We start from the raw sequence: 17,794 nt of genomic DNA, 5'->3' as shown, positions 1-17,794 counted from the left end.
AGCCCTGGGACAAAGTGCTGCTAGAGACCAAGAAGCACAGTGTGCCCTATAGCCTGTGTGTCCCTTCGTGGAAGGAGTACCTGAAGTCTTAGGTGCTGAGAGAGGCCCAGCTTTGCTGCCTACAGGACTTGTGAGACAGGGAGAAACTGGGGCCTGGGTTTAAGTGCCCATTTGTGGGTGAAACACCTAGTCTGTAACCTAAAACATAGTGAGATCAGACCAAAGGCAAGATAGAAGGGTTAGGGAGAGATGGGTGCAGAAGAGGATGCTTACATGGAATTTAGCTACATTGTATGTTAGCTGAGCCCTTATTTTAATATATGTATGCTAGCAGGAAGTGTGGGGGACTGCACTGGAGAAATTTCCACCCTTATTCTCTGTGTGATCTCTTTAGTCAGCAGTTAACCGTGTATCATGCACTTACTATGTGCTCTGGTGTGTCATGTACTTTGATTACATATACTTATTTAAGCCTTATATAATAAGTATATAACTCTCTATACTGAGAATTATTATTATACACGTGAAGAGGAGAAAACGGAGGCTCAGAGATTTGAAGGAACATGCCCAGGGCCTCACCGCTGGCAGCAGATGCAGCTGGGGTTTGAACCCTGCTCTCTCTGCCTCCCCACTTTGTACCTTATTTACCTTTGCACTATCCTGTACTGCCTCTCATGTTTCATAAGCCTCTGTTTCCTCAGGTTGAAAATGGGAAAAAATACACCACCTCTCAGGATAATGATGAGAATTCACTGAAATAGTGTACGCATAAGTGTTTTATAAACCTACAAGTCATACAGAAGTGTTAATGAAGTCAGCGTACTGGGTTGGTTCAAAGAGATCTGGTTTGCGTGTGAGCTGTGTGACTTTGCAAAAGTTGATTTGTGAGGGGCACTGCTTTCCTCAGGCTGATGGTTAAATGTGAATAGTGCCACCAGCTTGCAGGGTTGTGAAGAGGAATCGAAATTGCCATTTCCTAAGTACTGTTCATAACATCGTTTTCGTGGGAACATACTAAGATAGTTTACAAAATAACTAGCAGTAGGGACAAATCTTATTTGTCAGGCCCTCCTCAAAAGACTACTAGCATGCGTGTGGCAAAATGAGAGACTGAAAGTACAATGAATTGAACTTTATGAGGAGTCTATAGTTACATACAAAGGAAGATACGGCAGCCTCATTTGAGGAGTTCTGTGTTGTTGACTAGTGGGTGTGGCGAGATGGAACCCAGAAAGTAATGGCTGTGTTTACAGAGTAAGGCAGCTGTGGACCCATCAACTGCTTCTTTTATTTACTTAGCAAACTGCTGTGGAGTGCTTCCTAGAAGCCAACACTTAGTACATAAATAAAACATCTTTAGTGAATTAGGAGTGGGGTCAGCATGGTAGGGGAGGTGATAATACAGAAAAGAACTCAAGTTTCTGCCCTTAAAATTCCTACAGTTGACATTTATTCTGATTGTGTTGTCCATAATTAACATCTCGGGTAAAAACTATTTGCAGGATGTAGCCTGTTGTTGTGTTTTCTGATTATGATGTGAGTTTGGCACCGCTACTCTTTGACACTTACTTGGGTCTCAGCTGACCAGAATGAAGGATGTGGTTAGCAAATGTGAAAAATTATAAAGTGCGTTAAATTAATTTTGGTTATAGCAGTGACTAGTGTACTTCCAAGTCAGGTATAGCACAGTTTTTATTTTCCTTCTAAATTTAGCCTTTAGTTATTTCCAATAAAGTGTGTAACAGTGGCTCAGAAAATGCAGTGGAATTAGGAAGGGGTCTTTGCTTTTTACTCACAGAGGATTAATTGAAAGGTCCTGCTCACCTGGGCCCACATGTCTTAAGAGGTTTATTTTATGACTTTATTAGAGTCTAGGACCCTGAAATATTAAATATTAACTCTCCAACATATTAAGATAAAAAGTCTTGGTTTTTCGTTCGATTTCACAGGTAAATTATCATACACCCTTTTTTGGAAGTGGTGGTGGTGGGTACTTCATTTTATACATTTGATTGGCTGCTGAAAAACAAGAGTTTATAGGAATTCACAAATCTGTGTTCTCCAGTTTCACTAAATCTCTCTAATACAGGGCTATATCGCTTAATCATGTTGGGCTTTGGTTTCCCCATCTAAAATGAGAGTGTGTGACCATACACTCGTATTGATCTCTTTCCATTTTCTTAATCTGTGCTTTGAATAATTGTAGGTTTCCTCATAATACTGTGTTCTTATTCTTTTTTGGATTTGAGGAGACAGAGGGTTTGCTTGTTTTTGTTTTGTTTCCCCAGTTTTATTTTCGTTTTCTTTTAGATTATTTTATATTCAGGAGACAAAATTTATGATGACTACTATCCAGATCTGAAAGGACGAGTGCATTTTACAAGTAGTGATCTCAAATCTGGTGATGCATCAATAAACGTAACAAATTTGCAGTTGTCAGATACTGGCACATATCAGTGCAAAGTGAAAAAAGCCCCTGGTGTCGGAAGTAAGAAGATTCAGCTGAAAGTTCTTGGTAAGTTATTTATATTAATGTTACTTATTAACGGGGTGGGTGGTCACAGTATGACAGTAGCAGCATTTATGTGAGACAAAGCTTAATTTTTTAAGAGTAATAATTTTAAACATTTGAAGTAATTCTGTTATCCTCAAATAGCATAAAATATAAACCTAGTATATTTTTTAGGTTAGAAAAAAATAAGTGACCAACTTCTTTGTGAAATTTACAAGAGAATTTGAAAGTAAATGAAGAAGTTCTGTGATATGGAAGAAGAACCCTCGGCCAGGAATTTGGAGATCCAGGTTTTTTTTGTTTTTGTTTTGTTTTTGCATTGTCCTCAGATTTGCCCTGAAAATTAAATAGAACCTCTTAATTTCCTGGACTTAAGCCTACCTTTTGGAAACATTACAAGATGTAATAATCATTAAATTTCTATTCTATCTCATTCAGTTCAAAATGCTATGTGTGCTTTAAACTTTTCATTTCAAACTTGCCGAAGAGTGAGGTTTCCGTGATGCATAACTGGAGTATTTAGAATAGAGGTAAACGGTAGAAGGAAGATTGGATTGGGAGAAGGCCATCACACGTCATAGTCATTTAACCTCTATGAGCATCACTATTTTTCATCCATAAAGTGGGAGGATTAGCCAGATGGTCACTAGGATTGTATAGCTCTCTCTAGGATAGTTAAGGAGATAAGTGTAAACCTTTTATAAACTGTCAAAGACTTCGAAGTTTATTATCCTCTAGCTTTTGTGGTCATGCACAAGCACTCTGAACCCCTTCAAGTTGAGAAATTCTGAAAGGCTATTGTTCATAAATATGCTTCTTCAATCTTGTTTTCGTAGATTTTACACAAAAGTGCAATGGCTACCATGTAGAAAGACACCTCTTCCCTATTCTGTAAATTCCACGGTTTTGTAACAAGGTTTGGGGGGATACTTGGGGAACCACTTTACATAGGAAATACTGATAGCTAGAACTGCCTACCATACCACTGGAATTAACTAATTAAAGGAGGTCTCCCCCACTTCCTCATTCCTTTTGTTTTAGAGAACTAATTAGTGGTTAAGCACTTTCGGTTCCAGACTCATTTTGAGTATCACTCTTTTCTAAAGAATGAATGTCAGAGCAGAAACAAGAATGCAGATTTCGTGCACTCCAGTGGCAACTTCAGGGGTTGTCGTGGCTGGAAAAGCAGCCTTCCCACTGCAGCATCGTTGAGTGGGCACACAGGGGTCTGAATGGCATTCATTCACAGTGTTCCCTCTGGTATGAAAGCATGTGAACCTGAACAAGGAACTAAGAAAAGGAAAGGAATATGGTAACATCAGAAATTCTAGCTTTCTCTGTCTACACGCAGTAAATGTGGAGTTTATCGTCCTTTTTTTTATAAATGTGAAAGCAGGTAAAAGCTGAATAACTTGTCTGAACTCTTATCTCAAACCCAGGTATACCTGGGGTTATAACCCTGACTGTATATCTTCTTTTAACACTGCTCTCCAGAAAGCACTGAAAAAGATATACATGGAATTTTAACTGGTTTGTGATGTACCGAGTATACCAGTTTATCATCGTATCAGAATTTTTCATTGTGAAATCTCTGTTTGATGGGACAAGTACACTGGGAGGGATGTGATTGGCATTCCCAGATCTCGTATTCCCAGAAGAGGTGTGGACTTGTGTGTGAGTGTGTGTGTGTGTGAGAGAGTGAGAGAGAGAGAGAGAGAGAGATTGGTTGATTCTATAGGACCGGATACTGGGTTGAATTTGCAGGCTTCTATTGAAGGGATCATTACAGAATAAGGCAGCACACACCCAAGAAAGAAGCCAGGTTGGACAACAGAGTTGGCACATAATAGTATGGCCAAGCACACTGATAGTGGCAGCTATGGCTTTGGGTCAGGGAGAACGGCCCTTTTACATTAAACATCACAACCCCAACATCGAATTCTTCAGAATGGGTCACTGCGAGGCATTGGCACAGTAACATCTTTTGTTAGTGTTTGGGGGATCATCATGGCCAAGCAAACTCTGAATTCGAACTAGGGAGAGAGAGAGGAGTTAAAGGGAAAGAGGAGAAAGGAGGAAGTTATTGCTGGACAGAAGTTGGGTGACTAATACTCAGATCCTGCGAGACTGAGAGCCAGAAAATTCTTGTAACTCTCTTCCATGTTTTCAGATGAGTCATGCTGTGGGAGAAACTATCAGAATTTTTTCTCTTGAAAGTGAGAGCTGGATGGAAGCTTGTTTGTTAGTTTTTCCTGAAAATTCTGCACACAATCTGGAGGAAAGACAAAATGCCCTCGAGGGCCCTGAATGGGTAGTAGTCCAGTGGAGCTCTTGCTTGTTGGTTCACTGTTACAAACTCTGCCTGAACTTTGGTTCATTTATGGGAAATCTGGAGGAGATGCTACCGTGTTTCCCCGAAAATAAGCCCCAGTTAAAATCGTCTGCCACACGGACACATTTAGTACGTTATGACGATGTTCCAGAAGAAGATGACATGACTATTTGAATAAATGTAGATTGTTGTACATGAAAAAAAATAATACATCCCCTGAAAATATGCCGTCATGCATCTTTTGGATGAAAAATTAATACAAGACCAGGTCTTATTTTGGGGGAGATACGGTCCGTGCTGTTTGCAGAGTAATGAGAGCACATTCATTGAGCCCTGTACTCTGTGTGGACACGAACCAGGGCGACTGTTACTTGCCTGGGTGTGAGGAGTGACATGCTGGCCCAAATGTGCGTGTGGACACAGCTCGATAAAGAAGCTGAAAGGGGGTGATGATAACAAAGGGAATTAGTATTGGATTAATATGGTGGCCACATACCATGTTTCCCCGTTAATAAGAGCTAGCTGGACAATCAGCTTTGTTTGTATCTCTTGGAGCAAAAATTAATATAAGACCTGGTATTATACTATACTATACTATATTAGACCCAGTCTTATACTAAAATAAGACCGGATCTTATATTAACTTTTGCTCCAAAAGATGCATTAGAGCTGATTGTCCAGCTAGGTCTTATTTTTGGGGAAATAAGGTATCACAAGAGCCTTTCCCCACAATTCCAAAAGGGCTTATTATAGAGACCTTTTGGTACAAGAGTCGGTTGTTTTGAAGAGGAGAGATGCACAGTTTCCGGGACGTGTATGGTACATTCAAGTGCCACCAGAATACAATGGCCACAGCATGTATGGTGGCTCAGGCAGCACTGGGATTTGCAAGCCATTGGTACAGAGCAGGGCATTTTTTTTTGTGTGTGTGTGTGTGAAATAATTTTAGTTTTACAGAAAAGTTGCAGAAATACTAGAGCGTTCCTGAAAGTGTACTTACCATCTAATTTCTCCTAATATTAACATGGTACAAAATGATAGTACAATTATGAAAATCAAGAAATTAATGTTGGGACAATACTATTAATTAAACTACAGGCCTCATTTGAATTTCAGTTTCCTCCCAGTGTCCTGCAGCAGGGCCAAATCTAAGATCCACGTTGCATTTACGTCTCCTGAGTCTCCTCCAGTAAGGGCGCACGGTCGTGGCTCATTGTTAATCATGACCACCTAAGTTTTATCTGATGTGTTTCTCCACTGTAAACTTACAACGTCTCCTTTCATAATTAAAAATGTATCTCAGGGAGCCACTTTGAGACCTTGTTTCTCCTCAAACTTTGCCTATCGATTTTTAGAATCTTATGCATGGATTTTGCCTGGAGTCAGGTATTTTGAACCAAGCAAATTTAGCATTCCTGGATGAATGACGTGTTAAAAGTTATGGCGTCCCATATGGGGATTTAGAGTGTTTCCGATAGACTGAGGTAGGCTACTGGCACAGAGGGATGATCATGTGATACTGTTGTGCGGGAGACTGTCGTGTGGGAGACTGTCGTGCGGGAGACCCTGCTCGCTGTGCCATTTGTCATGCAGGGACCCTGCTCGCTGTGCCATTTGTTGTGCGGGGCGGCCTGCAGGGTCTCTGGTCCCGCTCCCCACACAAGAACGCAGGATATGGTGAGGCCAAAAAGGAACACCCACGGAGCCATAGGTAGGGGAGTCATACCCCTATGGTCTCACTGGAGGCTGGGACCACCGGACGTGCGACCTACCGTCCGCCTTTCCGCCAACCGACCGACCGACGACTCTCCTCCACTCTCCTCGACTCTGTCCCTCCCCTCTCTTCCGCTCTCTTCGGCTCTCCTCTTCCGCTCTCCTTGACTCTGCTCGGCTCTTCGGCAATCCTCGGCAGTCCTCGGCAATCCTCGGCTCTCTGTAGCCGCAGCAGTTATACTAGCGGCTAACTGGCCACAGCCGACGGCCAACCAGCCACAGCCGAGCCAGCACCCTTCCACATGAGGCCGAGAGCCTGTAAACTACTTACTGGGACTCTGTCCCCACAGATACATAACGGGGGTGCCAAAGAAATGTATACAGATGACTTGTATTTGTCTGTTATTGCTAAATATTGAGTATTACAATTTCAATAAATTTTTTTCCTTTCTGAAAATGTGTATACATTTCGGGGTGGCCTGATGGCTCGATTGGTTAGAGCGTGAGCTCTGAACAACAGGGTTGCCGGTTCAATTCCCACATGGGATGGTGGGCTGTGCCCCCTGCCACTAAAGATTGAAAATGGCAACTGGACTTGGAGCTGAGCTGCACCTTCCACAACTAGATTGAAGGACAACAACTTGGAGCTGATGGGCCCTGGAGAAACACACTGTTCCCCAATATTCCCCAATAAAAAATTTAAAAAGAAAAATGTGTATACATTTTTTTTGGCACCCTCTGTATATTGAGCACAGCGTTACTGAATTGGGTCAGGTCAAGTACATGCAACTTACAGTCATGTACCCTTACCTGAGAAGAACTGCTAGCTGTGCTAATGACCAGGGAGGCAAATGTTCTGAGAACAATGGCTAGGTATCCTGGAACCCTAGACCAAAGGGACATTAGGGGATAAAACTTCATCTATGTCCCTTTGTGGTTTTATCTTTTGATCTAGGCAAGTGCCATGGATGAAGAGTTAATCTTCGCTGTGGTATGGTGGTTGGGGTTGGCATATAGAAAGACTTGTACTTTCTCCTCTTAATGGAAAACAGGTGGCCCCTCCAATGTGACACTCCAAAACCAGTGTTAGTAAAATACTGTTCTGTTGTGGGTGGAGTATGTTGAGATCTCAAACTCAGTGGTGCCCTGAATCTCCTGAGCAGCCGCTTTAAGTAACTGCTCATTTGTTGGAAACATTTGGTGTATGGGAAAGGGTCATTTTCAGTAGAAAAGATGAGGGTTAGGGTTAAAATGCTGTATTACCCAGTAGATGTTTGGTATACAAAGCATTGTTTTCATATCTCACTGCTAGTTTATAGAATAAAGGATTTATTGGTAGTTTGAAGAAATAGAGAGCAAGGTTCATTTTGTTGGACTCACAGGACTAAATAATTTGCAAAACAGATTTAAACATCCAGTTGATGTCTCCAGGGTGATTGATCAGTCTGACAACGGATTTTCTTAGGAAAATAATGCGGTTAAATGCACCTGTTAATCCTTAGGGAAACGTACAAGTAGTAACAGGTGAAGGGGAGAAATACCATCACGTTTAAGAATTACCAAGAAGTGCGTGAAGAAGTGAGATCACGACTGATAACCTTGGTTAAAGATATCCCACCGTGTAGGATGGATCTTTTTGGCCAGATTTGGAAAAGTTCGACAGTTTGTTTTAATGTTAAATATACATGTAGCATAAATGACCCAGCAATTACCGAGAAAAAGGAAAACATGCCAGTATCAACGTGAATGTTCATAATGGTGTAAAACTAAAACCTCACATTTATTTATTGTTGAAGAATAAAAGCCCATCCACGATTGAAAGAAGGAAAACCAGGTCAGACTAAAGAAGAAGAAAGCAGTCCTGCCATTTATCAGGCGTGGACAGACACAGTTACAGCCAGCAGCAGAGTTTATAGGGAACGTCGTTTCTCCTCAGGTCGTGGGGCAGCTGTAAACTAGAGGTGTCGTGCAGGGAGTCACGCGGGGTCTCTGGTCCTGCTCCCCACATAAGAACTCAGGACACGGTGAGGCCAAAAAGGCCAAAAAGATAGGGGAGTCATACCACTATAGTGTCACTGGCGGCTGGGTTGGAGACACAGGAAGCAGGAACCACACAATCCGCAATCCACACTCCACCACACTCCACGTTTGCTAGCTTACCACAGCAGTTATATCAGCAGCTAATGGCTAACCGGCAACAGCCGATGGTCAACTAGTCACAGCTGATGGCCATCTACTACCTGAGCCAGCACCCTTCTATGTGAGGCTGAGAGCCTGGAAAATGCTCTCTGGGGCTCTGTCCCCACAAGAGGTGACTGCTGTCACCCCAGCATCACCCTCAACCCCACTTTGCACTGCCTGTCCTTTACTGGGGGTACTCAGTTGCTGATTAGCCCTTGTGGCCAGTTCAGTCCCAGCTTCAACTAATCCTGCCTTAGAAACAGCGTCAGACTCAGAACAGATCGCAGCTTCTTTGAGACTCTCCGAGAATCCTTCAGAATCCCCCTTCTCTCTTGCCAGTGACATTTCCCAGCCCCCCATACTGCCTTCCCACTGGTCAGTCAGTCTGCTGAGGACAGGCCACACACCTGTACCTGGTCACTTTAGCTAATTAGGCTTTAACAGTAACCCCACAACTGGAATCAGTGTTCACTGATAGAGGAATGGATAAGCAAATTTATGTTACAGTCTGTCCATGGGATACAACTCGGCTGTCAAATAATGGACTTTTTAATATGTAACAACAGGAATCAGTTTCAAAAGCCTTACGATGAATAACAGCAAGACAAAAGTACACACTGTAAAAAAACAAAGTACATACTGCATTATTCTATTTATATGACTCGAGATGCAGCAGCACTAACCTACAGCAGTAAAATCTGGCCAGCGGAGCTGTAGAGTGAGATCAGTTGCAACCAGCACAGGGGAGGAGGAGGTTGGAGTGGTGCTTAACAGTGTGTATGTGTGTGTTCAGCATCTGCTGAGCGTGATCACCCCACACTGTTAAAATGTGTTCATTTTATTGTATGTGTATTAGGCCTTAATACAGTTCAACAAAAGAGTATGAATGCCAAGGTGTTAATCCAGTGTTGGGGTGAGTTGCAGATACTGGGGTTAGGAGCCACTCTGAACAGTTACCAGAGAGACCTGGCGTATAGCCTCAGATTTATTGCCTTTTTATAACACTACTCTCGGGTTAGTGTAAATGTGGAATACTAATTGGTCCTTGCTGTACTAAGGGAATTGTCCGTGTTATCAGCATTCTTTAATACAAACCCCCTGATTGGCACGAGCACGGCACCCAGAGGGATGTGACAAGGCACATACTCCCAGAGGGAGGGCTACATGGCCAGCGGAGAAGAGGAATAGAATGGACGGGGAAGCTTCCTCAAGTCTGAAGGGGTGCGGCCCACTTCATGCCTCCATTTTTCAGGGGTGCCCCATGGAACCAGAGGGGCACAGAGCCGCACCTGGGATGCCGCCAGACCTCCCTATGCAATGGCTGCTTGCCTGTTTTGTGTTGGACAAAGCTGAGAGAACTGGTGTTGACCACTTGTAGTCTTTCAGTCTTGTCAACGCAGAACCCAGGATCATGTGATGAGGCCGTGGTTGTGCAGCAAGCTTTGTGTTCAAGTATAAATTCCATTCTTTTGTATGAAGTTTTAATTTTCTTTTCTCAGTTAAGCCTTCGGGTATACGATGTTACGTTGATGGATCAGAAGAAATTGGAAATGACTTTAAACTAAAATGTGAACCAAAAGAAGGTTCACTTCCATTAGAATATGCATGGCAGAAATTGTCCAACGCACAGAAAATGCCAACGTCATTGATAGCAGGTACCATTGACTATACAACTTGTACATGTGCCATTGATTTGGGCCTAACTCTAGTAGGGGGATTTGTGTGTGTGTGTGTGTGTGTGTGTGTGTGTGTGTGTGTCCCCAAATACCTCCCCTATTCTATACAGAACAATCAGGATCCCCTGGGAATTATTTGGTGTTTTATGACAGTTTAGTGTCATGTAGAGATACTTTTATAATGATTTCACTGTTTTGGGTATTATAATTGGTTTCTTTGGTATGCATTTTTTAATTGATGGTAATAGTAATAGAAAATGTTCATGATCATAACTTAGTGGCTAAGTTATTACATGAATTGGATCTTGAAATTTTTGCCTAGATTCATGTTGAAGATAGGGTAATTTACCCATGGTGTGCCAATGAAAGCTAAATAAACCTGAAAAACACCTGTGTGGGACTAACTAGAAAGTTACACATTGGTTAAATCTGTTTGCTCACTCTGTTACAGCTGACCTGTTTTCAAACTGGTTGATCTTAAGTAGGATTTTTCTCCACCTCTGTGTCTTTTTTTCCAAACTAAGAGGCAAACTGTGTGACCCCTTCTGACTTTATATTGTATGTTCGTCCAATGTAGGGAGAGGTGGGTGGATGAGATAGGCTTTGCAAATCTTCCTACTGTACTAAAGAGCTTTTGTGTCATGGAATATTTTTTTATAATCAGTGCAGCTCTGCTTCAGCTGAGACTGTGCTAAGGAGCTCATGGTTATTTTCTCCTTGATAGAAATGAACTGGTGGCACGATTGTTTGTATTCTGGATACAGGCGTGTGTGTCTCCCTGGCAGTTTGTTCTGCACCCAGCTTCAGCCTGTCTCACTGTTGCCTGGATTGTCAAATTTAGTAGGGTTTGCCTTTACCAAAAACTCACCAATACAATCCTGTAAAAATGTTTTGCTCTCCCCTGCCTTACTTTTCCTAGAAATGAGTTCACCTATTATATCGGTAAAAAACGCTACTACTGAGTACTCTGGGACGTACAGCTGTACAGTCAGCAACAGAGTGGGCTCTGATCAGTGCCAGTTACACCTGGATGTGGTTCCTCGTAAGTGTGTTTCTTCTGTCTATTGCGATGACAATCGTTTGCCTTTGGTTCAGTCAGCAAGTGTGCATTGAGGGCAAGTGGGTGCTACCTGTGAGCAAAGCACTCTGAGGCTTCGTTACTCGCTTTCCGAAATCATGGAAAGGAAAAATGACATTTTATTCATAAAACCTTCATTGTTGTAGCGACATTAAGAAGATAAGAGCTGTCAACTGTTACACCACATTTAGCCATTATAAGTACAAGCTATTTAGAATATTCTTGCTCCCAACCAAGATAGCTGGAATATTAAAATCTTTTAATCTGGTTTTTATCACTTTTATGCTTGAAAGAGATTCTATTGTTCAGATGAAAGTTCTCTTATTGGATTTTCCCCCTGGACCAAAAATAGCTAATTGTCACATAAAGTTAATATAGGCAAGGAAATCATTCTGTCAGTATGTATCCTTACCTTCTGCATGACTTGCTACGGTGTTTTTTACTATTCATTATTTTCTTATGAACATCTTATTCTAGCTTCAAACAGAGCCGGGACAATTGCAGGAGCTATTATAGGAACTTTGCTCGCTCTCGTGTTGATCGGTCTGATCATCTTTTGCTGTCATAAAAAGCGCAGAGAAAAAAAATATGAAAAGGAAGTTCATCATGATATCAGGTAATAAGTGACACAAGAATTGACTGATGTATATACTAAGTTTATGTGTCTAACGCATTAGTTCTCAATCATCCAAAGCATCCGCCCCTGTGACATGTAGGTAAAAGCTACAGCTCTTCCCCTCAGTCCATTTAAAGCTTTTACTTGTCAGTTTCAAGTGTACAGATCCAACCCACCTCCTTCGTGCCCCACCTCTTGAATTCCTCCAGTGTCAGACCCTATTTTAAGAGCCACTGCAGAATGACTTATCTCAGGACTGTCTGCCTTCTCCCAGGAAAGTACAGGCATGAGGTTTTCGAAAACATGGACCAGAGGTTGAGGTTTTAAAAAAACAGACCTGAGTGTATCAAGTGACACAGGTAGTTTATAGAACTATTGGTAATGTGATTTTATTTTTTTAGAATATTCTAAACCAGGGATGTCCAAATTTTTTTCAACATTTTTTACCAAGGGCCGTATGCGGTAAAATACACAAACAGCCGCGCCACTCACTCGAGGTGAAGTACATATTGCCTCACCTGGTTTATTTAAGTAAACTAAATATATTTTTGGAATTTGCTGCGGGCCAATTAAAAATGGATTGCAGACCACAGTTGGCTCGCGGGCCACAGTTTGGACACCCCTGTTCTAAACCAATAGATCTTAACTAAAAGTGCACATTGGATTATAGAATTTTAAAAAATAATAACAGATGACTTAAATAACATCAGGAATTTGACATTTGTTAGGTATGGGATGGGGTCTGGGCACTTGTATTTTTGAAATGCACCAGAGGTAATTCAGTATATCTTCTTTTGTCAGTCCTTGGTATGAACATTCTTATTCCTAGTTTTCGCAGACTTGAAGCAGCTAAGTTTTCAGCTCAGGTCTTAGATAAGTAACTTTTATAACGAGAAGGATTTTTTTTGATAGAAATATATCTGTAGGTATTAGTGCTTTATCAAGTGTAAAGTGTTACATGACTATAATTAGATTATCTTGATTAGAGATACTAGAACATGAAATTATTTGTTCCTTGTAAGACAACATTATAGAATCATAAATTCTTAGAAAAAAACCCATTTCATTACATCTGAAGATACATACTCTGTAAATGATATGGGACAAATACACAGTTCATAACGTTATGCTGTATTGTGCTTGCTTTTTTTTTTTTGCGTCACACACACTTTTATGTACTTAATGCTTAAGTAAAGTCTCTTCCCTCACCCCCACCCATGATTAGGATGTTTCGTGATTGTAAGTTTTTAGAAACATATTCTTTGAGCTTATATTAGGATCTTTGCTTTCTAGGGAAGACGTGCCTCCTCCAAAGAGCCGGACATCCACTGCCAGAAGCTACATCGGCAGCAATCACTCGTCCCTAGGATCCATGTCTCCTTCCAACATGGAAGGATATTCCAAGACTCAGTATAACCAGGTGCCAAGTGAAGACTTTGAGCGTGCTCCCCAGAGTCCGACTCTCCCCCCCACTAAGGTAGCTGCCCCTAATCTCAGCAGGATGGGAGCGGTACCCGTGATGATCCCAGCACAGAGCAAAGACGGCTCTATCGTGTAGAGAGCCTCTGCGTGTGTCATCTGTGGGCTCCGCGTTTCGTTTCTTTCGAAATATGAAAACGTATTCTGGTGTAAATTTTGCTACCAGCCTCAAAAATAGATCAAAAAGAAGGTAACCAGAAACTGTAAGAACTGTACTTCAAAAAGTTTTGTTTGAAATGCTAATGGCATTAAAGTTAGTGAAGACAAATTCACCATCTGAAAAGGATTTCCTGGAAAAGGTTGATTTTATAGGTTTCTCAATATTAATACTTAAGTAACATGTAGCACTTTGAATATGAAATCACAGGTAAAGAAATTGGTGAACTTAAACATGCACACCAAGTTGATACTTGAATCATCGAAAGTGGTACTTTATAATTTCTACCATTCTTTTTAGGATGCCCTTCTCAACTAATTTATGACTCTGTAGTACCCCAAAATTGATAAAGGATCATTCGTGGCAAAACACACTGATATGCATGTTTGTTCTTATTTTTATAGCTTCTTGGAAAACTCTAAATGTGTTTGGAATAGCTCTAGTAACAGAAAACACCACAGTGTTCCAGAAATTACTAGTTTTTCTTTCACGTCATTCATAAACCTTGTCTATGAAATGATTTCTTAAGTATTTAATTAATAGACTGCTACAGGCAACAGGGACATAGTAACCTCTTTTATCTGCTAAAATGGATTCATTTAGAAAATGTGCTGTTAGCTAGAATACATAGAGCAATGACATTAGTGGTGCAATAGTGAGGATGGATTTGAGTGATGAGTAATTGATACCTGGAGGCCTGTGGTGGTCTTCAAAACAGTGACCAGCCAGATCAAGGATGGAGTATTTTGCAGTTCCCAATTAGATGCTGGCTCTCTACTTTAGGTCATATTTTTTCTAATAAGAAAAATGACAATTCATTTATTATTTGACAAATACTAATTGAAATTCCCTAGTTATTGGTTCTAAATTAAAATTTTATTTTCTGGTTCAGTGTTGTCTTTTGATGGTGTTGCATGTTAAATGTTCTAGAAACATGTAATTCTAAATTTGCCTTCTTGAATGCAGTTACTGGAGGACGTTTTCTTCATAGACTCAATGATGAAATACATGTTAAGCTAGTTAAGTGTCCTCCATCAGTTCTGTGTTTCAGACTTGGGAGGATGTACGGTTGCTATTGTATGGCCAATGCGTCTTCGTGTAGTTGCAGAAAATCACGTTGAGCTTTGAAAAATTTGAGTCTTAGTTTTGTGAAAGTGATTTATTCTTAAAAAAAAAAAAGCAAAGGAAAAGAAGTAAAAGGAATACTCCTAACTGCCAAATGTGTGTAATATTTGTAGTAAAAGAAAGTGAATTTATTGTATTCCCTTGGGATTGTGAGGGAGTGTGGATATAGTAGAATGAGCCAACAGTTTCTTTATAGTAAATAAATCCTGCAATAAATTATTTCACTAGCTCTAAAACCTTTTCCCTAGATTTTAGTAGGGAGTTGGTTTCTGCTAATCTCTTTGGGTGCTGCGGTGGTACATGGTACATTATAAACTAATGTTGGCATAAATTTATGATTAGGAAGAGTATTGTGTACACTTTTTATTGATAAATTTAAACTGAATGTCTGTAATGGATTAGTGTATAGTTTTACACATTTGGAAGCATTTTTTAAACAGGTTTTTAACCTTACATAATATTGCTTTTATACTTATGTTAACATTTTCATCTGTGCCTTTTTGGTAATTTAATTTTTATTACGAAATTTCTGGTGCCTATGAACTAGCTATCACCTGGAAGGTGCTTAGAGGTGAAGGTACTGTTCATAAAAATGCATCACTGTGACACCTTTCTATCCTCATACTTTCAATCTTGCCTCCTCCTCTTTTCTGTTCTTTATGGATGTTAACTGCGTTATTCATAAAGATTTCTAAATTTCAGCATCCGCAACACACTTTGTGTTTCTGATTTTATAACAGTAACTATTTTTTAATACCAGATGTCTGGTCTGTTTTATATGAATAAAACTTATAAGATATTATAAGAATAAATAGCAGCACAAACTTTAATAAAATGTTTGGTCCTTTCAATTTCCCATTTTCATGTAACAAAGATTATGCAATGTAAGTGGAAATTACTGCAAAAAATGGACATATGGAAGGCCTTCCTTCCCTTAGACTTCACTGTAAGTCTAGAATTTAACTGTAAGTAAATCAGAATCTCTTCCAGAAGCTCTTTCAGTTCAGGTCCATACCACCTACTACGTGAGAAATGGGCTCATAAAAAATTAGCTGTTTAACCAGAAGAGATCTATTGGGCGTGATGATGTTTACAGGACAGAATTCAGGTTCAGGCTATGTTTCCAGCTACTCTCATTGTAAATTTCAGTCAATTCAAAAATTGGGACTGATAACTTCCTAAACAATTCTCACTGATAATTTCAGTTGAAACAGAGATTAAATATTTGTTCTAGAATTACTATTGATAATATCAAGCAATTCAACAAAAAATTGTTACTCAGGCATTTCCATTAGAGCTAAACAACATCAGTCCAGGACGGGACTGCATCTTGGAGGCAGAACCATTTGATTCCACTTTACATCTAAGAGACACGACACCATCTTGTGTTGAGTTACACAGGATAACTTGAAAGGAAGAGATACCGGAGAGGATGCAGTTCCATGCTTTGAATATGCAGTTTACAGGTGCTCTTTTTCTTATTGGCATTCTTACTAATATTCCCCTGTTAGAAGCCCCTCCCCCCACGCCCCCAAATCTTATTGCTTACACTGACCAGTTATTCCGGGGAAATAACTTACTTTAAATTTGACCTATATGCAGTGGAGTCATTACAGTGGAAGCCCAGCCCGAGTGTGTTGTAGGGGGAAGTTAAATCAAGACACACAATTAAGATTATCAGTACGGATTAATACTTAATTTTACTTAAAAGATAATCTTCAAAATTGAGTTCCAGAAATTTAGAGCATAGTGAAGGGGCAAGTAAATATTTTGATTACATATAAAAAAGAATCTCATTGCATGAAATTGTGTATCAAATTCTGTAATGTATGGCTTCTTAAAATAGCCATTCTTTTTGTGTGCGTGCAGCATGTAAATTTGAAATTATGTGAACGTTTATAATTTTTTTCTAATCTCTTCATCTCTACAGTGTTTAGGGCTTTCAGATGCCTAATTCCAGTGTGAACAGAAAAGGTCCATATTATGTAGTTAATGCTTTGATGTGTCATGTAAGGAGTAGTTTGTAGAAAATGTTGGCACCATTTTAACTTTTTAGTGGCTTGTGACAATATATAATGTACATACATCTTTGTAATATTCCTGTGTTTAGTATAAATGTTCTGGGCAAGTTTTAATATTTCGAATGCCTTTGGATATTCTTTCAATAAAGGCAGCATATTCTGTAGTTGGATTTTTTACTCATGTGCCTATTTTGACACTAAAATGTCCATAACTGAGCACATATTCTACTTAGGTTATAGAAGCAGGGAAGAATAATAAATTTGTGAATTGTAGTTCTGCTTATCTTTTGGATAGTAACACTACCAAATGTATTATCTTATGGATGTAATACCAGCAAATACCTTATGGATGTAACACCAGCAAATAAATATATTACCTTAGGTATAGTAACACCAGCAAATATTTGCTGCATCTGGCTTCTTACTATTAAAATCAAGTTTTACAAAATACCATATCTTGTAATTTAAGAGTGTGGTGAATATCAGCTGGGTTTGGTTTTGGTTGTGAACAAACACTAAAAGTTCCAATGAAGGAAGAACTTTGTGTTTTCTACTAACTTGACACAAGTGTTAAGAGAACCACAATTCACTGATGCACCTATTCTCATCCCAAACTGTGAACTTTTGTAGTAAATGCACTTGTACTACTGAGAAAAAAATATTTTGACACTTCACATATGCAAGTAGAGAATTGATAGTCTCTGTTTCAATAATGACTTTTGTATTTAAAATTTCTGGGTTAAATATCCAATGGTGCAGATTTTGAAATTAACAAAATTTGGTTAAAAAACCAAGAACTTGCTCTAGTTTTGTGACATTGTGTACTTTTAAAATAAAATCGAGAAAGTAGTTTTCTGACTCATGGTGTGGCTTCATTGTGCTTTTTAAAAATGTCTACTTTATA

General features: G+C 39.8%; 1 protein-coding gene across 1 annotated transcript in view; it reads left to right on the top strand.

Annotated features, from left to right (window-relative positions):
• Window positions 1–14,117, top strand: part of CXADR (CXADR cell adhesion molecule) — a 35,276-nt gene extending 21,159 nt beyond the window's left edge. The window contains exons 3-7 of the mRNA XM_019732020.2: window positions 2,311–2,515; window positions 10,238–10,393; window positions 11,334–11,456; window positions 11,970–12,108; window positions 13,402–14,117. Coding sequence (XP_019587579.1) covers window positions 2,311–2,515; window positions 10,238–10,393; window positions 11,334–11,456; window positions 11,970–12,108; window positions 13,402–13,666 — 888 coding nt within the window. The 3' untranslated portion in view covers window positions 13,667–14,117. The remainder of the gene's footprint in view (window positions 1–2,310; window positions 2,516–10,237; window positions 10,394–11,333; window positions 11,457–11,969; window positions 12,109–13,401) is intronic.
• The last annotated feature ends 3,677 nt before the right edge of the window (window positions 14,118–17,794 follow it).

Source organism: Rhinolophus sinicus, linkage group LG01 (assembly GCF_036562045.2).
Source record: "Rhinolophus sinicus isolate RSC01 linkage group LG01, ASM3656204v1, whole genome shotgun sequence".
Classification (NCBI taxonomy): Eukaryota; Metazoa; Chordata; class Mammalia; order Chiroptera; family Rhinolophidae; genus Rhinolophus; species Rhinolophus sinicus.
This window is presented reverse-complemented; position numbering and strand designations above follow the sequence as displayed.